We start from the raw sequence: 25,013 nt of genomic DNA, 5'->3' as shown, positions 1-25,013 counted from the left end.
TTTCACAATTGAAATACATTTTAAAACATAGAAATACCACGTATTAACAGTATGATTTCGATAAAACCGAGCAGTTGTTTATTTCAGCGGTAGACACTGACGGCTGTCAATGTCATTTGGTTTTTTTTGTCCATGGTTCCGTAACAGATGGTCGGTCACACTTGTTGTACGACAATAAACATATACTTGTGGTTCTTTTATCTTTTTATAATTTCCAATTATTAATAAAGTCCGTATTATTTGCTTCCCAAAATGAGTAACTCTTTTTATTGTTGATGTTTCGAATTATTCCGAGGGTCAAACCGGTCAGTCGCGGTATCCATTGAATGAGAAGGTTTTCATTCATCAGTTTGTCTGTGGTTTCTCGGATTGGAATTTTGAAAATCATTGTTCGATCGATCTTCAAGATGTGAAGGATATTAGAAAATCTTTCGGCAATCAATCTTAGGGCTCGTCCCAAAATGTGCATAATTTAGAGTCTTAGAGCCTACCTAAAATGGCGGCTGCTAATCTTTTCCCTTCAATTTAACATAACTTGCAAAACCTAATGTAACGTCAACCACCTCTTCGTCTTGCCACGCGGTCTGCAGGCGCCGTCGTTGGTATAGGAAATAATGGACCCGGCATAAACCCCGGTAAGTCGTTTAATCGCTTCATTGCCGTAATTTAAATCGTGCTGTGCCTCAGTTTAAAATATAATTTTTCTATAAAGCTAAACGTGTTAAAACATAATTTTTTTTAACCTAGAACATTTTCTTTGTTCTTAGGGTTTTTTCCTGGACCCTGGTTTTTCTGGACCCTGGTTCTCTAAGGCTGTGCCATCCGGTGGCAGCGTTCTTCTTGGCAGTGTCCGTGAAGTTAAGACTTTTATGAATATACCTTTAGTTAAATATGGACTCTTTACGCTGAACAGGTAACCTGTAATCCCTGTGAGCAATTGCTTACTGCTAAACATCCCCGGAGGTTGGGGCATAACTTTTACTTTAGACAGTGTTATGTTAGGAAGACAAATTTTGATATTGTTGTCCGTAGACACAGAGATGTCTATGATGTATTTAGTGTAAATTTCAAGAAATAGTGGTGTCACTAAGAAGTATTTAGTATTACTTATTTACTAATAAATAACTCGTGTTGACCGTAGCGGGTCATATATATTTAAGGAATAAAGGTGTGTATTAAATAAATTTGGGATTTTCATTTGGATACGTCATGCGCTTGATGAGGATAGTATCCTGGCGTCCTACCTTAAATTTTTGGATACCTATTCTCACTCCATAGTGGCCTGAACCGCGACCCTATCTATGATTGTAGTTAGCCGAAGGTATTTGTGAACTTTTCAGTAGTGAAGTTTGGTGAGTTCTGGATCACTCCATAGAAACACGTTTCCTTCTATGGAAACGGTCTTTAACAATAATAGAATCGGATCTTCTCCATATCCAGAGCTCACCCACACCTATTACAAGTTTCTTTTCTTAGTTACACTTAGAAGGCCACATGGAAAATTATTAAGAAAATGCTTGTTTTAAATAGATATTTTTCCGTTCCTTTTGGATTCTACCAGCAGTTAAGAACCGTATCGAAAAGAAAGTAGACAACTACTTAGTGTAAAAGCTATATAATTAGATCGTGTTTTTGAAAAATAACAAAAGTAAATAGAAATATGTAATCTGAAAAAGGATATTTTTTTAGATAAACAACTGCAATGTATTTTGCCTGAAATCTGACTTTCCTTTTGATGTTCTGCATGAGGTTTTGGACGACTTTCTTGGTCACGCTTTCAGAAGCCATATGCCACTTTTTTTTAAAGTTAGCAAGGGAAGTTGCAGCCTTAGCATTTTTTTGAAGATATCTTTTCATAAGGGCCCAGTATCTCTCGATAGGGCGAACTTCCGGACAATTAGGCGGGTTCATGTCTTTCTCTACAATATCTACCTTGTTGGCCTTATACCACTCTCTAGTCACTTTCGCATAATGACTGGCCAAAATAATGTAGGCATCCTGTGCTTCTTGATAAAAGGCAACAACCTCTTTTGTAGGCATTCGTCGCGGTAAACTTGGGCATTTATAGTTCCCGTGGCGAAATAAGCTTTTGATTTCAGTCCGCATTGACAAATTGCTTGCCAAACTAAAATTTTCTTTCCAAATTTTTCCATATTGATCGACTTATCTTTTTGAGAAACCTTTTTATTTGCCGAAACTGTTATAAATTGTGGGCCAGGTAGAGTTTTGTAATCGAATTTACAATAAGTTTCGTCATCCATTATGATACACTGCACTTTTTTTGTAAGAACTCGGTCATAAAGTTTTCTGGTGCGTTTTCGAACAGCAACTGTCTGTTTTTCATCACGTTTGGGCTGTTTTTGTTTTTTGTACGTCTTCAGATTGCACCTTTTCTTGATACGCTGGATTATTCCTATAGAAGTTTTTGCTTTACGAGCAGCATCCCGAATAGACAGAGTTGGTTTTCGATTGAACATTTGAACGACTCTTCTTTGCAATTCCGGGTCGGAAGGGCCTCGTTTTCGTCCAGACTTTGGTAGATCTTCTAAGGTAACAGTAGTGCCAAACTTATTAATTAATTTATGTACACCTGCGGGGCTAACATTGTATTTTTTAGCAAGGTTTCTTATAGTTAACCCTTTATTTTTCCACCAGTCGTCCAAAATATTTTTTCTCACTTCTAAATTAATCTTCCCCAGTTTGACAGATATGATAGAATGTCCAATTTATTTTTAGTTTTAATAGAGTTAAGAAATAGGTTTATATTTCAATAAAACATATTTGTGTCTATGACGTCCGTGAAAAAAAATATGCAGTTGAAAAGTTGTCTACTTTCTTTTCGATACGGTCCTTATAACTTATGACAAAACAAAAGGGCTTTTTTATGGAAGTTTTTTTTTTAATAAGCAGTATGTAAATAATTGTGCCACAGTGCGCTATTTTTTTCATTGTTTTCTCGTATTGCACGGTTATTAGAGTTATATTTTCTATGGGCCGATGTTTGTTAAAACTAATTAAAATTAATACAAATTAAATTAAATGTTACGAAAAATCCTCGGCATAAAGCAAACAACTCTTAGTGTATTTCATCAAAGGTATCAAAGTTCTGAACCACGCACAGGAAATACTAGCCTTTGGACCTTTGGTTTTTGTTATCTATTTAAAATACCACAAACATATATCAGTGGCAGAAATCAGAACTAAAGACCTCTTTTTATAAGATTATCTATTTAGTTTCACAGTGGCGCCATTTATAACGGAAAATGTAAGTTGGTGTGTTCGTTTATGGAAAAAAGAACTAACTATTTAAGACCTAATAAGGAAAGTCGTAAATAAAGCTGAATTGGCTTCCTTCCGTGTTAGTGGTAGGTGAATTATGTTATTCGTAGGTGATTTGTCTCTTAAGTTGGTATTATTGGTAGGACTAGTACCTATTGAAGTGTTTGTAGTACCAATATAATAGACACAGTAAGCATCAATGGCGCTGGGGTAACACTGGACCTTTCGGGCGCTCTCGGCTCCATTCGTCTCCGCGTCACAACCATAAAATAATGTGTGTCGTTTGGTCTTATATTATATAATCTGCGGCGTTGCTTGACGTTGGCAGCGCGCAAACTTGACAACCCTATATATAGCCGAAAGGGATAGTGCCATACATTAGAAAGGGACAATATTATTTATCCTTGAATCGCTGTCAAACTTCGGTTTTGTAGGTAATGACATTTTGGTACCGTAGGTACTATTACTTATTCTGTGTCAATAGTAACGGATGTAACATCGCGCCAAATGTATGTGCCATCGTGCAATACTTTTCGAAAATTATATCTTTTTAAAAGGTTTAAAAGTATGTTTCACAGTTTAAATTTTCTACTTTTTCTTCTTCTTCTCCGCGTTGTCCCGGCATTTTGCCAAGGCTCATGGGAGCCTGGGGTACGCTATTCGTGAAATAGAGCAACTGTGTAAGAATACATACATATTCATAGTATCACATTAAATTGTATAGGACTGAAATAAAAATTTTATTCAGAATAAAAAAGAAACGTAGTGTAGTACTCATTTCTAACCAAGACAGTAAAAAGTTTAAAGGCCGATGATAAAATGTTATATACTTTTACACAGTAAAAAATACATCGAACCGATAAAATACAATTACAACTGTCTTTGCTTAGTGTAACTTACAACAACACCTGTCCAGTAATTTCTAACCATCAAACAATTAATCATTCTAACTATTTAACAAGATATTTTTACAATGCGTAAAAAACATATCCTTATTAAACTTGTTAGCTAAGGACTTTAAAATTTATAGAAACGAACTTTGTAAAACAAAAACATTAGAATTGAAGTCTTATGCCGAGTAACTTGGGTTAAAATTGAGAAAACACGCGAACTGGATGATATATTCCCCTTTATATTTCGCCGCGTGTACATTACGTATGGTCACTGCGCACTTTGTTTTACATTTGACATTAGCTTTGCAAATGACAGTCGATACGAGGAGATAGCCTAGTTTAGGCTGCTAGTTTCCCAGCTGCGGACTTATTTACAGATGGATTATTTAAATAACAGACATTTGTACGTCACCCCCCGATGGTATAGTATCTTGTCAATGTTGGAACTATTTGTTTTTGCCTTTATCAGTAAAAGTATCTCGTCAATGTTGTAACCAATTGTTTTTGCCTTTACCCGAAAAAGCGTATATTCCATGACACGCACGTTACGCTTTAGCGTGACTTTAAATGCTTTAGTTTATCATAAATAAATAAATAAGATGTACTTACATACGTTTTTCTTGTGGGTGTGTCTGTATACATAATTATGTTGTAGTTTCAACAAACTAATGGGAGTATTTATGAACAATAAACTGCACCATATTAGTAAGAAACTCAATAAAATGAAGGGATTATTTATAGGTACATATTATTTGACCCAAACATTACAGTAACAACAACGTAAAACGCAAGTTTTGTACGTGTTGCCAATAATTCACACATTAAAGAATATTTTTGGTGAGATCGACGTGTTAACTGAATAAAAAGCTTGTTACCCTTGATTTATACGTCGAACCGTCCTGGTATGTTTATGTTTTATTTCTAAAAATGGTGATATCTGTGTGAGAAATCTATAAAATGGATGTTTTCGGACGACTGCCAGACAATGGGGAAAATACTAACTAGTTATTGCTTAAAAACTAAAGGAAGATTTTAAAGGAAATATTTAAAAGCTCCGAGACCCAGCATCAGCACTTATATTGCTTAATAAATTTTTATATACCTATTCATCAGCAACATAGTAACTCGGTTTGAAATAAAAAGACTAAAGAGAAGTCATAAGAATTGTCTACCTGAGGCTTGCTTTTATAACGATCAAAAATGTCGTTTAGAAATTTCTAATTAGCTCTGCGAATTTATTGATGTGACAAAGTTCTAACAAATCTGTACAATAGCTCCAAAAATTATAACAGTGTTTTATTATCTAAATACTTATGTATGTTAGTCTTTATGAATTTCTGAATTTAATTGAGTTCTTAGATATACCTAGTACAGTCAGCATCAAAAGTAGCGGATGAAGCAACGCGCCAAAAGTATCTGATATTCCGGATAACTTTCCCAAATATAGATAAATTTCTAGAATTCGCGTTCCAAAGTATATCTTTTACAGTCTTTGTTGTTCTATATTTAACACATCACTTTTTGTTAAGCTGTTGCAGAATAGATACTTATGAAGCGTTATTTGATCCGCTACTTTTGATGCTGACTGTACTATCTTAATATTTTTCAATTCTTCTGCGTCGTTATTGAAATCGAAGGTCAACCAATGCCAAGAAAACAAAATGGCGTCAGGAATTGACAATCGTCGGACTAATTGTGAAATTTAAAATTCTGCCCTCGTTTCTTGGCTTATTTGTTTGTGAACGACGAGTTATCTCTAAAGATTAATGTTGAACGGAACTTTGTCGTCTTCGAGACAAAGAAATATTGCAGAAAAGTTTAGGAGTTTGAGAAAGTACTAAGACATGCTTTGGTGTAAATTATGTACCTACGTGAGTTCCGTTCCAAAGCATATAAATATAATGCCATACTGAATATTGAATTAGTTTTATTTACAGTACATATGGTGCTACTTTACCGCACTAGTGCGAAAATTAGCATATTACGTTACTGTGTCGAACATTTAAAGGTCTATTGTGGCCCTAGTGAAAAAGGGTACAAGTCTCTGGCAGCGCAGGTGTAAAGGGGTGTAAGTTCCACGTAACACTTATGCCCTTATACACCTAAACTGCCAGAGACTTGTACCCTTTTTCACTAGGGCTACATTATGTACTGTAAAACGTTGTACGATACATGTGCGAATAGGTAATTCGCAACTCGTGTCGATTTAAAACACTCCCTTCGGTCGTGTTTTAATTTATCGCCACTCGTTAAGAATTTCCTATTTTTCGCACTTGTATCGTAATGTACTATTCTAAAACAAGATTGGTTTGATAGAAACCAAAACTATGCAATAACTTATCTACTCGTATCGACAACAATTAAGTAGTCATGTCCAAAATTACACTTCAATTTACTCATGTATCAAATAGAAAAATATTTTCAGTCTTTTACCGAAATAAATACGCTACAATATAGTTATTCTTCCCTCATAAATATTTAAGTAGGTACTCCTAGCTTACTTAATAACGACAATCCACCAATAGTCACCTTATGCTATTCTCCTGCGTCCCAGAGGCCTTTATAAAGGCTTTATTCCAAACGCAATTTTAACTCTGATTAAAAAGTCAAGATTCCAAATTCAAAAACGAAACTAACGATTCTGGGTGTTAGAAGGCTATGGGTCCGTAAACTTTTGTGAAGAAGAGCAAACTGCATTAAAAATCACCAGGTTAGGAAGCTGAACGAGCCGCAATATTTATTACATTGTGCAACGAGAGGGGTAAGTGAAATTTTGCAATTTTCATTCATTCGTACTTGGTTCGTATGAGTTTGTGACACAATTTAAAAAAAGCGGTATCTCCCGCGGGAGTTATAGCTGTTTTTTTCACAATCCTTTGTCTTTCAGTATACCTGCATGAAATAAGATCTATTTCGAGAAAGTGTGGTGAAAATATTGTTTTCAGTAGTGTAAAAACTTAATGAATTGCAATTGTACCTCCAAAATGCCACATGCGGTCTGCTACCCCTGGCTAACCGTACCCCTAGTGTAAATTCATTCGATAGCAAAACGTGACGTACGCGTTTGCGTTAAGTCTCATTTTGTATGAGATTTTGAGTTTCCAAAACGTCCCGCTTGGCGCGCTGTTTCTAAATCCCATACAAAATGAGACTTAAAGCAAACGCGTATGTCACGTCACGCTATCGAATAAATTTACACTAGGGGTTCAGGGACCAAATTACTATTTACCAACAAGTATATTAACTGTTTTCAAGGCGAACTGTCATGGTATACAAATATAGGTAAGTCCTACAATTTTTTCTAAACATCTCATTGGCCATTTCGTATTTATTTATTATTCATTATTGGTCAATGTCTTATCTAGCTACATACACCAATACGCATGTAAATTATGAATGTGTGTAACGGCGTATGTATGTATTGCATTGATGAATGCGGTTACGTCGACCATGTCAAAACAAGAACTAGGTGTGAGTGGAGTCGTTTTTAGTTTTGCATAATTGTTGCCAGATATAACTAGATGTTTTAAAGGATTCAATAACATAAATTAATAAAACCGTTAAATGTTATGTCAAACTTTATTTAATATTTTGCAAAATGTGTATTCATTTATTAATTTAATTTCCTTTATTCTTTGACAGTTTTATCTATTGTTGTTACACTAAAAGATGATACTTTATTAGCCTTTTTGGATACTAAACTAGAAAAATTGTGTCTAAAAATCTCCACACAAATAAACAAGTTAATGGAAGAAAGTGACAAAATGTAAATTTAACTTTAGTTTCTCCTATTATGATGAGACAGCTTGTCATTCGAAGTATAAATAACAAATAAGTACATAATCATTCGACGACCAGTTTGGCCTAGTGGGTAGTGACCCTGCCTACGAAGCCGATGGTCCCAGGTTCAAATCCTGGTAAGGGCATTTATTCGTGTGATGAGCTTGGATATTTGTTCCTGAGTCATGGGTGTTTTCTATGTATTTAAGTATTTATAAATATTTATATATTATATATATCGTTGTCTAAGTACCCTCAACACAAGCCTTATTGAGCTTACTGTGGGACTTAGTCAATTTGTGTACTAATGTCCTATAATATATATATTTATATTTATTTAATCACAAATTTAGCAAAGAACATGCAATATAAACCAATACATAAACTTTTCTATCAAAATCTTTACTAGTTTTCGTTAAAATACTGATAATAGCACTACTCCACATATTTCTGGCTGTCAGTATTAAACATTTATTATCAATCAAGCGCCTCCATTGGCTAGCAGTCGACCAATGACAGCCGTTCTAAAATTAAATATCGGAGAATGTTGACGCCAGACTTACATCGAAATGTTGATAAACTTCCAAATATGGCGGAGAGTTATTGATATGAATACGTTAAAGCGTGAATAATACACAATTCAGGGAGTTGAGGATACTTTTAAAATATTTGTAGGAGTGTTGCAAACGTTTTGTGTAACTTTGGATATTTTTTCTTTTAGGTATATTCAAAAGTAACAACTGCTCGAAGTTTTGTCTTCTAGGAACGTATTAATGCCACTCCCATACTCTCACCTTCACATGTAGTCGAAAACAGGTATTAATTCAAAATATAGGTATTTCAAGGCACTTAAAATATTTTATTCTATAGAGAATATTCCTAATTTTAATAAAAATATGTTTGATTACTCATCTGGAAAATAGATCTATGAGCTAGGGTTGTCACTATGAAAGTCGTTACAAATAAAACAAATATTAAATTTTATATTTTTATTTACTATAAAAAGAAAAAGAAACATTCATAGGAAATCTGCGCTTAACAGAATGACTTTGATGCGCGAAAATTATAACACATAGTTACAATTAAATACCGATTTAATCACCTTATCAAAATAACCACACTAAAGTAAGTAGGGCAAACATGGGCTATTCGGTGATACTTGGCGGGCTATTCAGTGATAGTCAGTTTTATTGTCTTTTAGCCAAGTTGCCCTGTAATTTTATTGCTTAAAACGATGTCTAAGAAATAGCACGAATGTGGCTAATGTGGTGTAATATGGCTAAAAGACAATAAAACTGACTATCACCGAATAACTAATATGTATCACCAAATAGCCAAGGTTTGCCCTACATTTAGGGCATGTGATCGAAATTGGTATAGGTATCGAATATTTAAGTTCAGTCAAGATTGACAAAACAAGAAAAACTTGATTACTTTGCAGACTTTTAGTAAGACCCATCGTGATCCGTTAAAAAGAAAACAGAGTTCCGCATAATTGAAGGGTCCCCACGGTCCTCAGTTAGCTCGGTTCTCCATACAAACGTAGTTACGCTCTCATTTTAGGCTAGCTAGATTGCTATGAAACTTTGTACCAACAATAGGATAAGGTATATATAGTTCTGTAATTAGTTTATGTAGCTTCAGGTACCATACTTAAACATATAAAGCGAATTTAAGTTATTCATACAAAACTTGTTTTTGCTTTATTTCGTTTATTTTATTAACTAATCACAGGACTCATACCTCATGTCATTGTATGTGCAAAGTTTCAATACAATCCAACATGTAGTTTTGAAATGAGAACGATACTCTTGTATGGGAAAGTAAATTTCGTCCGAGCTTGCCAGGGACTCTTTAAGATTTTTCCTTTCAATAAATAATCCAACCAAGAAGCTCATCAACATACTTATTTCTTGTTATTAATTGGATATAAATGAATGCTTGACAACTGACAGATTAAACCCGATTATTATTTTGTAGTCGATTTTTCTAAGTCAGAGTTCGATAACATTTGGATAAAATCGGCTCATCATATCCATTACTAAGCTTAATCGACCTCCATAATAACGTCAATGTGTGTAGTGTGTTCCTCAGTTGTGGTTTTTGGTAAACCGCATTGTGTCTAATGAGATGCATAATAATGACGTCATACCAGTTTCCACCCGTACAACTTGCTCCGCAAGTACCAGGGTACTTTTGAAATTATCTGGAAGCATATTCAGTGATAATCGGTATTCAATTGTATTCGGTTTAGATGTTAACTTAAGTAATGTAACGAATAAATGCGATTTTCATATTCAAACTAGGATCAAAAATACAGAGTATCTAGTTTGGACCTTTTAGCCATGAGACGTTTACATCCCGATACATTTTTATTTTATTTTGGCGGGCATTTGTCTATTTAAGATAGTTATCTTGGTTAGGCCCGCAAACCATATGTATTAGATACGATGCGCTATAATAATTTCTTAATGTAATGTAACATGTTTTGCATATTTTATGTAAAATGACTTGATTTTTTAGGATTTGTAACGTAACTTAAATTTAATTCGGTAGAAAATATCGGAAACTTACAATCAATTCGAACAAAACTTTCTTACAATCAATAATGGTTAAAAAAAACTTATCAAAAAAGTTCATAATTATTCACTCCTAATGCTAAAACTAGGAATCGTATTTGAAAATAAGTTACAGAATAATTTTGACTAAATATTTGTAAGCCGAGGTTATAATATTATTACTTAGACAAAAACATTCAATCACAATATTTTGCTAATATCAATGAATAATTTGATAGTTAGAAAATTACTTGAAATACTCGTAATATTATTAAAAAACCCGTAGGTCGTTTGGTTTGATGAGGTACCATTCGGATTCAGATTATAATAGCTAAAGAAGGCCTTGAGATACAGCAGTTTGATGTGAAGAACGTCTTATTGTACTCTCCGAGCAAATCAATATACGGTGCCCGTGAGCATTGCAAGAAAACGGTATATTCCTGACCATATTTAAAGACTATAATGTCCTATAATCATTTTTTATAATTCACCTAATTTCAAAGTTTAAACCACTTCCAAAAAAGCATCTTTTTATTGTTACTTAGTGCAAAACGCCATTTTGATGTCGATGTTGCCACTATGGGACTGGGACCAAATATCCTTATTGATAGATGTCAAAAAGTGACATGTAACACTTCACAAAAAAAAAACGTTCAAACTCTTTTTGACCACATTTTATGTACAAATACAAAAAAAAAACGAAAAAAAAATTTTTTCTTGTGAAATCCTCAGAAATGCGAGGTTAAAATCTCTCGAGTTCCTCGTGGGCACCTTGCATGGAGGTACCAGAAGTAATTGAAGCTGCTGCTGCAATAATGCGGCGCGGCATTGATGCCGACTGCACTGCGCAAATGTCAAAAATTCGGACAGAAACATCAATTAGTACTGCAGGTAACTTTATGGTAAAAAATAATTAAATATTGTACAAACGAGTATGTTCATAATATTTGTTTCCTTTCTGTTAAATTTAACAAACCCAAAAACTGCATTGTGACAGTCCAAATCAAAAGGAACCTTATGGGGATTGGCGTTTCCATCGCGTAGTACCGCATTAGTAATGGCGCGCCGCTAATAATGGTGTAAGCGCCGACCGCCATAAAGGTCCCTTTAGATTTGGACTGTCATTGATAATAAATTATCTTATACGGATTTTTGTATAAAAATAGTTATTTTTTACAAAACACCCTAGGTTACTAACAGTATGAAGCATAGAGTTTGCAAACCAGGTTTGCGTTAGTTTCATTTACATATGTTACACATGTATAATGATACAGTGGCTTACACAAATACTTTTAGGCAAGTTTAAGTACAGATTATATTACACATAACGAAAACATTTTAAATGAAATTCGTATATAAATCTTGGGGTAATTTAAACATTATGTAATTATTACAATTTATAACTGACATGCAATTTACGGAATATTTCTAGCATTTTTCGTGATAACAATGTGATATCCTGAGAATATACTGAGTTGAAAATAATTAGGAGCAATTATTACTTTAACAATTTTATTCGCCACCTGAAACAAAAAAAAATACATGTTACGCTATACCATTCATTTTTTATGTAGCCACCCAGTGACAGTTGTTTTGTTTTTGAATTTGGAATTGCTACTTACACAATAACAGTTCAAAATAGATTGTGGAATATGTACAAAAAAATGTAAGCGGGGTCTTCAGAGGCTAGAGTAAAATTATGTTCATATAGAAGCTTCCTAGCGTGTCCTAGCTTTTTACTAAGGCTCATGGGGACTCCCGGACTTGGGGTCTGCTCTGCAAATAATTTCAGGATGACGATGAGCAGTAATGGATAGAACTGCTAAATATAGTTGAGCTTACCTCACTTCCATCGGCCAGTGTAAGGTCTTGCAGCTCGCTGATATCATTACTAGAGGTGCTTGGACAAGCGTTCGCAGCCAGCGGGTAACCCATCGCCACTATCGCCACTGACAGTGAGATGGTAATAAATTTTAACTTGATGTTCATGATTGCGATCGGTAGTCATCTTTTAGCCATCCATTTAGTCTGTCGTGTGGTATGGACGGTGATGAACTGAACTATTAAATCTAGTTGAACTTACCTCACTTCCTCCCACCAGTGCTAAGGTCTTGCAGCTGGCTCCTATCATTGCTAGAGGCGCTTGGACAACCGTTCGGAGTCTGCGGGTTACCTATTGCCATTGGCAGCAGGATGGTAATGGTTTCTAACTTGATGTTTATAGATTGCCATCCATTTCGTCTATCGTGTGGTATGGACGGTGATGAACTGAACTGTTAAATCTAGTTGAACTTACCTCACTTCCTCCCACCAGTGCTAAGATCTTGCAACTCGCTGCTATCATCGCTAGAGGCGCTTGGACAACCGTTCGGAGCCTGCGGGTTGCCCATCGCCATTGACAGCGGGATGGTTATGAACTGAGGTTGGTTTGATGATGACGCTGGAATAAAGGTAAATCGAAGTAATTCAAGAGAAAAATGGTACCAATCGATAAGTTCCCAGTAAATAATATGTAAGTAAAAGCGTCCTTTTTTTTTTCTTTTTAGATTCAGATTGCAAATATTGTTAGGGGTTATGCCCCTGATGACCACCATGTATAAAACAATAGTACCTGGGCGACCGAGCTTTGCTCGGTTATAACTATTTATTGTAATATGGTGGTCTTTAGGTGATAATCTTAACTACGTTTTTTTACTAAATTAGACTTGTCTAAAACAATAAAAATTAAAAAAATTATATATAAACTTGAACATATAAAAAAAAAACAAAAGTTAGTCACCGGGCGAGATTCGAACCCGATACACTCGTTTAGCAGTCCGCGTCTTAACCCGCTGGACCAGACGGACAGTGGCCGGTAACACGAAATTAGCGACCATATTCTGCGTCGGAAGAAAAACGCATGAAAACTCGAAAACACGCGTTTTCCCAAACATAACACTAATCTAGATAGATTGTATACCCCCAAAAACCCCCATATACCAAATTTCAGCGAAATCGTTAGAGCCGTTTCCGAGATCACAGAAATATATATATTTATATATATATACAAGAATTGCTCGTTTAAAGGTATAAGATTGTTGCTGCCATGCTAATGTTAGGTTAATTTAAGGAAAAAGCTCTCAGTTGTTTTAAAATAATTGTCACATACGTATTACTTACCACCCTCTTGTCCCTGGTTAGCGAGTCCCAATATGAAACTGTGCGGGTACCCCATGGCCAAGTTACCCAGGCCCAGGTTCGAACCCAACCCGTCGAGTCCCACCCCGGCTAATACCCCTGGGTACAGCATCGCGCCTCCTGGCAAGTCTATCTTTGGCAAGATCTTTGGCATCGATGGTTGACTGGTTTTACTGCTGTCTGCTTCTTGAGTGGTCGATGATGTGGATGCTTGTGGTTCCCTGTGGAAAATGTTTCTTAGTAAGTTTGAGAAACGTTTGAACTGTAGAATTATGCTGCATTGTAGCAATCTTTTCGTAATATCAATACGAACAGTATTTCTTCATCCAAAAATTTTGACGATCTGTCTGGCCTAGTGGGTAGTGACCCTGCATATAAAGCTGATGGTCTCGGGTTCAAATCGGGTAATAATGTCCTATAATATTTATTTATTAAAAAATGGACATGGAGAGACATCAGAGATGTTTTGTCTACGGGTTTACTCAATATTGTTACATCATAAAGTGTAACATCAGATCACTAATAAGATGAATCAGGGTTCCTACCTAAGGTGTCAATCGTTCGCTCCGTGGCGAATAATACGGTAGTCTCTCTCTATCACTCTTCCATATTAGTGCGACAGAAACATTGACATTTCAGTCGCTGCGTAAGCGATTGTTATCTTGGCTACCCACCCAGAACAGGGATTAAACGGTAACAAACAGTTCACTGCAAAAATGCACTAAAAAGTCAGATATAATAACTTCTTAGTGCATTTTTGCAGCGAAGCGGAACGGAGTTACAATTTAAGGTAAAACTTACCGTGAAACAACATTTAGTATAATGAATATGAGCTCTGAACTTAAGTTACTCGTAGCTCACCTGCTACCGCCTTCCCGTTCAGTACTGCTATTGCAAGCCCACTCCTGTTTAAAAGCCGCTTGGTTGATCTTGTCACTTGGAGACTCGGGATCGCTGCCGCTTTCGTCACCACTGTCACCCGATGACGCTGGCTCGTCCTGTAAATAATATAAAAAAAGTTAACTTTAAGTTTTTGAAGTTCTTGAGAGAAATAACAATGTGGACACATTGGTTGGTCCCTGATTTAATATTTATATATATATTTGATATTTAAATTTTAGGTTTTTATTCAACTTGGAGGGTTTACATGCGTTATAATGATATCAATGTGTAATCTATAAAACAGTTATTCAAGGATAGCTTCATTACTTTGACCGCAATCATGTCCTGATTTGTGATGAAGAAGGAGCCCATCCTCTTGATAAAACTGTTAGAACAGTTATAGAAACGGTACGAAATTCTCGGAAGTATCAATAAAGTCTACAGGAAATTATCCCCATGCCAAGCCAAGCGCTTAAAAGTTCGTATAATTGTAAAAAACTTTCGTGTTTAAAAATAGAAAATAGGTAAGTATGGACAAGGAGGATGAAAATCGAACAGACTGTTAACAACGCAAATAACGGTAAAAACAACGCCTTTACTAAGAGCACGAAGCTTGTCACCACAATTTACTGTAACCACTAACTCACTTTGAGTGTTAGAGCCAATTTATAGGAGGCAAAAGTTTCAGGCTGGCTATTCACTAATCACTACCCACATCGACGTCGCTACTAATGGATAAGTATTTATTTATACTGAAAGAAAATCTTTGCTACCAATTTTCACTATAATCAATAGGTGTCCCAAAACCATATATTTTTCGTACCGTCAATTAATCACTATATTGCACTTACCCCCATGCACAGAAATTTGTTTGGGGTCTGTACATGGAAAAAGGGCTTGGAATTTTAATATTTTAATAAAAAATAACAAAGAAACCCCCAAATAAAAAAATGAAGGTTTTTTTTTGCAACTGCTCGTAAGTCGAATTTCAGATAGCGGTATTTGTAAAAAGTCCAGAGTTCTAACTATAATAGAGACTCGTACAGTCGAGTACAAAACTTTTTGTTTAACAGCCAACCAACGTCACGTAAAGCGCAAGGCCGTGAGCATGTTGCTTAAAACTTGCGAACTTGGACGCTGCACTACGTTAAACCTTAATTACCTATTTCGGTCGTGGTTTGAAAGGCAAACTTTTGCTGTAGGGATGTTATCAAAAAGCTGGTTTATTTATTTTCATGGTAGATGTAAAAATCTCACAATTATCAAGGCATCCTTTAACCTTGTTCAAAGGAAACATAATATGACATCATAAAAAGTGTTTCTAAAAACGATTTTTTTTTCAAGGTTCTGAACTTTTTGTCAAAAACGAAGTTCTGATAGAAGTTTGTATAATGTGGCTAATATAAGATTAACACACATAAAGGATGTATAATGTCTACTTTAATCGGTGAGAATTTCTGTGTACGCAATTACAGTTGAACTAACGTAAGAATTGATTTTTAACAGTTGGCCCTTTTACATAAAAAGTGTCAAAAATCAGCTCTTACGTTACTCCAACGTACCTTCATAATAAAATTATTATACTCAGAACCTCCAGATTCAACAAAGATAAAATAATTTGAAATAAATAAATAAATAAACACAGGGAAGTTAATTTATTACCCTTTCTTTATTTATTTATTGCAAAGAAGAAAAAGCGGCCAAGTGCGAGTCGGACTCGCCCATGAAGGGTTCCGTACCATTTATGACGTATTAAAAAAAACTACTTACTAGATCTCGTTCAACATTTTACCACTTTAGACACACATTTTACCACTTTGGTAGTGTCTCTCGCGCAAACTATTCAGTTTAGAAAAAAATGATATAGGAATAAACCCCACACGTATGGGTTTGATGAAATTTTTTTTTTTTTTTTACATTTTATGACTTATTAAAAAAAACTACTTACCAGATCTCGTTTAAACCAATTTTCGGTGGAAGTTTGCATGGTAATGTATATCATATATTTTTTTTAGATTTTTCATTCTGTTATTTTAGAAGTTAGAGGGGGGGGGGACACAATTTTTTTCACTTTGGAAGTGTCTCTCGCGCAAACTATTCAATTTAGAAAAAAAATATATTAGAAACCTAAATATCATTTTTGAAGACCTATACCCCACACGTATGGGTTTGACGAAAAAAAAATTTTTTTTTTTAATTTTATGACGTATTAAAAAAACTACTCACTAGATCTCGTTCAAACCAATTTTCGGTGGAAGTTTGTATCGTAATGTATATCATATATTTGTTTTAGATTTTTCATTCTGTTATTTGAGAAGTTACAGGGGGGGACACACTTTTTTTCACTTTGGAAGGTTCTCTCGCGCAAACTATTCAGTTTAGAAAAAAATGATATTAGAAACCTCAATATCATTTTTGAAGACCTATCCATAGATACCCCACACGTATGGGTTTGATGAAAAAATTTTTTTTTTAATTTCATGACGTATTAAAAAAAAAACTACTTACTAGATCTCGTTCAAACCAATTTTCGGTGGAAGTTTACATGGCAATGTATATCATATATTTTTTTTAGATTTTTCATTCTGTTATTTTAGAAGTTACGGGGGGGGGGGGGGACACACACATTTTACCACTTTGGAAGTGTCTCTCGCGCAAACTATTCATTTTAGAAAAAAATTATATTAGAAATCTCAATATCATTTTTGAAGATTTTTTGAGTTTCAGTTCTAAGTATGGGGAACCCCCAAAATTTATTGTTTTTTTTTCTATTTTTGTGTGAAAATCTTAATGCGGTTCATAGAATACATCCACTTACTAAGTTTGAACAGTACAGCTCTTATAGTTTCGGAAAAAAGTGGCTGTGACAGAATCGGACAGACAGACGGACATGACGAATCTATAAGGGTTCCGTTTTTTGCCATTTGGCTACGGAACCCTAAAAACGACGAGTGACCAAAGAGGGTAATAGAATAAAGACAGAGCGGGCAAATTATGGCGTCCCTACGGAGTTCTCCCGTTTGTATCACGACGCTATTTTTGAGTTAAGGCAAAAATAATTTGTAATAGAGGTGGATTGTCAAAGTAAATTTTGTAGACACAGTAAATTTACTGCCATCTTTTGACACGTGATTAAAACTATTAGAGCGCCATTTAACTTCGATCCTTTTTTTTCACTGATATGTATGTATGTGTATTGTACATAAAAATAAAAACACACTTACAGAGTAAATTAAATACAAAAACGGCGAACTTATCCCTGTATGGGATCTCTTCCAGGTAACCTTTGAGGAAATGAGTAGAACAGAAGTAAAAATGAATGAATGACAAACACAAACAAAAGTGTACAATCACTGAAATGAATGAAATGCAAGTTTTTAATACACATTGATACAAATATACATAGATAGAAAAATAACCATAAAATATGTGTATTAAATTTGTTAAATATCAAAAAGTGGCGCCATCTTACCGGGCATAGGTCAAATGTATCTTATATTGTCGAACGATGGTGCCATCCACCTCTAATATTTCAAATTCTCTTTGACAAGGTACGGTGTAGAAAGATGCACGAGGGAAAAATATTGCAATGCCTGTCTGTAGTTTGTGCTTGCTGTAGTGTTTGTTTGATAGACGTTTTTAATACGATTGGGAGGGTCTAAATTCTTTGTGACCACTCCGTCACGGTTTTATTGGTTTCTTTTTAATACTACGTCGGTGGCAAACAAGCATACGGCCCGCGTGATGGTAAGCAGTCTCCGTAGCCTATATACACCTGCAACTCCAGAGGAGTTACATGCGCGTCGCCGACCCTAAACCCCCCCCCCCCCCCCCCCCTCGTTGAGCTCTGGCAACCTTACTCACCAGCAGGAACACAACAATATGAATAGGGTCTAGTGTTATTTGGTTGCTGTTTTCTGTAAGGTGGAGGTACTTCCCCAGATGGACTCTGCTCTAGATCTGGAATGACATCCACTGGCTGTGCCCTACCACACAAAGTTTAAGGACGTACCCGGGTCCGGGGTGGTGTCTTCTATCAAAGAAATAAAAAAGCCGAGTGCTATTACATGTCTTGATAACTGTAAATTTTACTTGAGAAAGATTTAAAGCTTAAAATCACCCATACAAAAAGCTCCACTCCGTCACATTTTTTGGGACAAAAAACAAGACAACAAAAATAATTATTTAAATTTTAAAACATAAAATATATAAACGATATACTAACCTAACTTTAACACTAATAGAGTAAACGGATAGTATGGTTTACTTGAACATTATCGATGCCTAATCGTAATCAAATATTTTGTAGGTCTACTGCTTGACTCAGATAGTTTATGAGAGTTTTCGACCTGATCCCACCTTCCCCTTTTCATCATCGGACATCCAAGCGTGGGGAACGAATGCAGCCGTTCGTGGTAAACTTTCCATTTGTTCGCACGAAACGGTTTGCCTCCTCTTTTCTGGTACGGACGGCTAAGGAATGGAATGCGCTCCCGCCATCTGTATTCCCTGATAAATATGACCTAGGTCTCTTTAAAGCAAGAGTGAATAGGCTACTACTGAACCGGTGAGCTCCATCTTAGGTCCTGTCGTCACTTTCCATCACGTGTGACTAGAGCCAATCGCCGATCAGTTTTTAATAAAATAAAAAAAACTATGATGAGGCTGAAAGTTTGACCATGTATTTCCATTATTTTCAGTAAACAAAAGTTACATACAACACACTTTCACCCGTGATACGCAGGTGTTACAAACTAAAGGCTCTTCGCGTTTTAGCGAAAAATGTGTCCCCCGGTTTACGACCGCTTCCCACTCCGCGTTACGGCCATATTAAATTATAATGACGATATTGTGGAACACTTAACTGGGAAAGTGGTCGTCTTTACGAACATCAGGATAGTAAGAAGATACCTAGTCATTAACATTAAAAACAAAACCTGTGTTCAAACAAACGCACATGAATTTTATTTACACAGATAGGTACATTTTGACATGTCCCAAATATCGAACTCGCTTATGAAATTTGGAACGTATTTAAATTTTAAGAGTTCCTTTTTCAGTGCACCGTTTCTTTTCTTTACGAAATCTTAAAAACCGGCCAATTGCGAGTCGGAATCGCGCACGAAGGGTTCAGTACCATTATCTATAAAAACGAGCAATCACGTTTGTTGTATGGGAGCCCCCTTAAATATTTATTTTATTCTGTTTTATAGTATTTATTGTTAAAGCGGCAACAGAAATACATCATCTGTGAAAATTTCAACTGTCTAACTGTCACGGTTCATGAGATACAGCCTGGTAACATACGGACTGACGGGCGGACAGCAGTCTTAATAATAGGGTCCTGTTTTACCCTTTGAGTACAGAACCCTAAAAAAACTATCATCTAGATTAGGAGTGATAGATCCCGTAACGAATAGGTATTTATGCTTGACTTTGATAACAATAGATTACACTAAACAACAAAGGTTTAATTTAAAGGCATAAACAACTAGTGATATAATACCGAAGTAATTAATTGGTATCAGCGGTGGCATCGCGGGTACAATTGTTAATAAATATAATGCGGATGATTCTGCGGGAGGCGATATGATCGGCCGTTACTGGGAACGAAAGAATAGGGAGGATATTCGTCTATAATTCGAATTTATTGTGTTTTATTTGAACTACAATCTTCATAATATATGTATATTTGCTTCGCATACTTCTGATCATTCTTAAAATAACCAAATAGTTCTTAAGATGGAATTATACCACGTACTCGTACAAAAGAGAGAAAACGTTTTTCTACTTCTAAATATTTTCCATTCTCCATGATTTTCATTTAGGTTTTCTTTTATTTCAAAATGTGCAACTAAAAAAAAATTTTTTTTTTTTTTTAAAGCGAAACCTATAAACCTAGAATGTATTATGCTGAACGATCGACATTATAATCAAAGTGATTTGTTAATATTTATTTAATGGATACCGTTACCTCTCGAAACGGAAATTTCAGTAGGATTATTTCGTTAGGAAATTTAATATGAACCCTATTATTTTGGAAGAAAAAGTTAATTAGGTACTACTTTTGAGGTTAGAAAAATGCTCATCTATAAAAAAGCGGAGTATTACCAGAAGCAATATTCGGCTTCGTCGTGCCACACTAACGGCCCAATCGAACAATGATTCAGCCACATTTAAGATCTTGGAAAGATCTTTAAAAGATCGATAAGTAAAGGACATGTCAAAATTGACGTTTGTTTCGATTCCGCTGTAATCCCATTATGATCTTCTTCTTCTTCCTCGCGTTGTCCCGGAATTTTTGCCTGGGGACCTGGGGTCCGCTTGACAACTAATCCCAAGATTTGGCGTAGGCACTAGGTTTTACGAAAGCGACTGCCATCTGACCTTCCAACCCAGAGGGTAAACTAGGCCTTGTTGGGATTAGTCCGGTTGCCTCACGATCTTTTCCTTCACTGAAAAGCAACTGGTAAATATCAAATGATATTTCGTAAGTACATAAGTTCCGAAAAACTCATTGGTACGAGCCGGGGTTTGAACCCGCGACCTCCGGATTGCAAGTTGCACGTTCTTACCGCTAGGCCACCAGCGCTTCATCTATCTACGATATTTCTAACGTCAAAGTGACATTGGTTGCCCGAATCGAGCTGCTTCTGTCAATTACACTACATACAAACAATATCGAATCCTTCGAATCGCGGGCCGTAATTCTCGCGAGAAGTCTTGCGTGCCCTCCTCTCAATCGACACCTGTGTGAATCCTTTCTCAATCTTAATGCGTCATACAGTACGAGTATATCCAACCTGTAAAACACCATATCTCTATTCCCCATTCCACAAAACACTGCTTTCACTGTCACAAAAATTACACCGGTACGGTCAGACAGCACAATAGCGCGTGGGCGTACCCTTTATATGCCGACGGTACTAAATAATAATTGCGGCTAACTAACTACCGTTTAACGCATTCGCCTTTATTCTGTATATCTGATAAGTTGTACAGTTAGCAGAAGAAACTAAATTGTGCATTATTTTCACTAAATATAATATAATACCTACAGCTTTGTCGAGCAAGTTTTTCTATTATTTAAGTCAGCTTTAAGTATTTTAATTTTATTTAAAATAATAAGCAGAAAATCGTTAAACTTTCGAGGTTGTATTAAAAGTTGTATTAAATCTAACTAAACTCACATTTGAACAATATAACTATGCAGTAACACCCGGTATCTTTTGTTGTATTAAATGCTTCTTCTGTCCGTAACTTGATCTACGTAGAACTAGCTTATTTCCTTCTCAGAGCATAAAACGATCTCCATACTACGTTTCATCAAAATCGGATTAGCGGTATAGCGTGAAGAGTTATCAGAGAGACAGACAGATTAATAAAAACTAGTTTATTTACTTCTCAGGGCATCAAACTATTTTCATACTACATTTCATCATAATTGGTTTAGCAATTTAAGCGTGAAGAGGTATCAGTGACAGACAGACAGAGTTACTATTGCATTTATATATTATGCAAGGATATGAAAGCGTTTCACAACAATGTTGCATATCGACAAATAAAAGAAAAACGTCTGTTATATTTATTATTAAAATAAATAAAACGAATTGTCACAAGTTATATTGACGTGCTCGCTCGCGTATAAATTCTACAGAGTCTGGATTATTTTTGTAGACCGTACACTAGAAATGTCCACAACTTCTATTGGTATGTTTTGTCTGTTTTAGGACGAAGTACCCGCAGTCCGGTCCGTAAACGCCACGTGACGAAGCCGGAAAAGGATGGTGTTATGTAACATTTCTGCGAACTTTTTCACCTGACGGTTTCATCAGAAGATCAACGCTGAAAATCTCCAGCATGTTGTTGAAATGAGGCCAGTTTGTGGCGCTTTCTCGTATTTATGTTTTTTTTTTGTATAATTTCGTCATGTGTTTGTGTTTACTAATAAAAAACTTCCTCCTTTATTACTGAAGTTGTTGTGATAAAAAAATAACTAAGTCATGATATCTGATATCCCATATAATGTCTTTTGAACACCTAGTTATTACACAAGCTACTACTTATTTAATGAATTAATTACACCATTGGCCTGTGCGTTTCTTCTTTGTATCGTCTGGTTTTTGTATTTTTCTCAATCACCTCTCACAGAGTTTAAGTTTTTAAATAAGATTTTCTCGTAGTATCTGATCAGGATGAATGTAACATGATTTATAAAATTCATATGATCTTTAAATCCGAGGCACAAATAAGAACATGAAATCTAACGGAATTTAACAGTTTTCATTTATAAAACCAGAGTTGCCCGGGGCATTATCCCCAGGATGATTGCTGCATTTTCCCGTTGGATTGCTAGACTTAGCCGCTGAGCGAAATATAATTGGTTAATCAACTTTGATTAACATTCGAACTTTTTACGTTCACTTGTAAAAAATGAGCGCTATTGCACAACACCATCCACACATAGCGTGAAGCGTAGCAATTTTGCAGCAGCTCGCAAAATATACTTTGTATGTTGACACTTCGTACAGTGTTGACAATGTTGCCGGCTGTTGGGTTTAACGGAGTGAGGATGCGTGCTGAATTTTCAGGTTTCAATCTAGTTAAATTATTTATTCAGTTGATGTTGTTTATCACAGTTGCTTGGAAACATTGTTACACGTCCATCATCAATATCATTATCATATCAGCCTTTTATCGCCCACTGCTGAGCATAGGCCTCTCTTCGAGTACGCCACTTATCCCGGTCCTGAGCCAATCTCATTCAGAAGTGACCCACAATCTTCCGAATGTCGTCCACCCAACGAGCCAACGGACGCCAGGCACTCCTTTCGTCTGAAAGCGGCCACCATTCCGTTGTACGTTACATGTACTTAAGCGAAATCGAAAATATAGCCTGGGATAACTAGTTATAGTACAAGATATCACTCCAATTGGTAAATTTACACTACCAGGAGTACTTGCTTAAACGCGCAATTGTCAAGTGATTTACAAAGTGAACGTAAAGCAATTACTTACTGAAACCTTTTTTCGCGATTTCAGGGTTGGTACCGTAGTAAAAATTGCTCAGTATTATGACCTAAACATTAACGGGTTTAAGTTATTGCTCTACGTTCAGATACATACTGTATAACCTTAAGTAAGAAATATCTGCCTGGTAGCAATTTTAAAACAGTTAACATAAATAAATATATGTTACCTATTAATGATTTTTTAATGTAATTTGTACACGACTAAGATCAGTTCCGATAAAGTTTAAATAAATACGATTTTAAATAAGTTTAATCTCAAGTGAGCCATAAATCTTGTGAAATTCCGGCTGTGGTCGAAAACCCTCAATTAGGTGGATATTCCGTGCATGCACCGCATGCACGTGCCACCAATGCTATGCAGCATTCTTCTTGTTTCGGGAATATAACTTATGAAAATGTTGAACCCGTTAAAAATCACATAACACACGTAAGGTCAGTATCTACCGGTCATTAAGGCGGTCCCTAGCGTCAATGACCTTCGATCTGAATCCCTTAGTTTTCTAATGTTTTTGTAGCTTATCATCATACATTATGTTGCTATATTTTGTAGCTTATTATCATTACAGCAACGGCTGTAAGCAATATAGTATACTATATTTACTTCAAAGGTCACTGTCTTCGAGACATTTGGCATCAAAGTTGAACAATTTTAGGCCAAAAAACTGGTTTACTGGCCAAAACTTTTGTGTTAAATAGTTTAAAATTAAAATCTCTGACCACTTTTTAGAGACGGCAAAGACGAACCCAAATGTTATAGATTTCGTACATGTAAAATCCTTCACAGCAATCGAGTAACGAATAAAGTGTGTTTTTAGACAATGTTAAAATAATAATAATAATAATAAGTGTTCATTTCTTTCAAAATCTGGCAAACCAGAATGGAGATAAAAGATTGAAGAACCGATAGCCCTTTGTCTTAAAATTCTATCTATAGTGCAAATGTGGGAGTAACGACTCAAAGGTAGTCCAAAATCATAGAAAACCGCGGGGAGCCCCTTAATACCTAATACTTTAACCGATTTGCCTACGTTCTATACAAGTATGCATTTCGTCGCCTAGTACCCATGGTACAAGCTTTGCTTAATTTGGGGCTAGGTTGCTACGAAGGTAAGTGGGTACTTATTAAAATTTCAGTTATCATAATTAAACTTAATTAAAACTCAAAAACGTTGCCGAAGCTGGTAAGGGATATAAATTATTGAAAGTAAACTTCTCAAAATTAATATTTCGCCGGACCGTCATTTTCCATTATTCAACGGATTCATGAGTCATAATAACTTCCATCTTTAATCAAAATCGTGTCATCTCTTATTACGCCTACCTTAAACCAAATAAATTAGCGGAACAAGAGCTCGTTTTCAATTCAAATTCAATCCAAACTTCACAACGCAAAGTGACGGACGTGGGGGCTG

General features: G+C 35.6%; 1 protein-coding gene and 1 long non-coding RNA gene across 3 annotated transcripts in view; one reads left to right on the top strand and one right to left on the bottom strand.

The window, feature by feature from the left end:
• The first annotated feature begins 349 nt into the window (after positions 1-349).
• LOC133522725 (uncharacterized) lies at positions 350-1,184 on the top strand. Its single transcript, XR_009800117.1, has 2 exons — positions 350-635; positions 768-1,184. It is a non-coding gene; the product is annotated as an uncharacterized LOC133522725 (long non-coding RNA).
• Positions 1,185-8,926: 7,742 nt separating this feature from the next.
• The window catches only part of LOC133522739 (serum response factor homolog), a 325,153-nt gene continuing 309,066 nt past the window's right edge, over positions 8,927-25,013 (bottom strand). For both annotated transcript variants that reach the window (XM_061858168.1, XM_061858169.1), the window contains 4 exons: positions 14,549-14,685; positions 13,670-13,908; positions 12,807-12,950; positions 8,927-12,033 (listed from right to left, as the gene is read on the bottom strand). In XM_061858168.1, coding sequence (XP_061714152.1) covers positions 12,808-12,950; positions 13,670-13,908; positions 14,549-14,685 — 519 coding nt within the window. In that variant the 3' untranslated portion in view covers positions 8,927-12,033; position 12,807. The remainder of the gene's footprint in view (positions 12,034-12,806; positions 12,951-13,669; positions 13,909-14,548; positions 14,686-25,013) is intronic.

The sequence above is a fragment of the Cydia pomonella genome, chromosome 11, assembly GCF_033807575.1.
Source record: "Cydia pomonella isolate Wapato2018A chromosome 11, ilCydPomo1, whole genome shotgun sequence".
Taxonomy (NCBI): Eukaryota; Metazoa; Arthropoda; class Insecta; order Lepidoptera; family Tortricidae; genus Cydia; species Cydia pomonella.
This window is presented reverse-complemented; position numbering and strand designations above follow the sequence as displayed.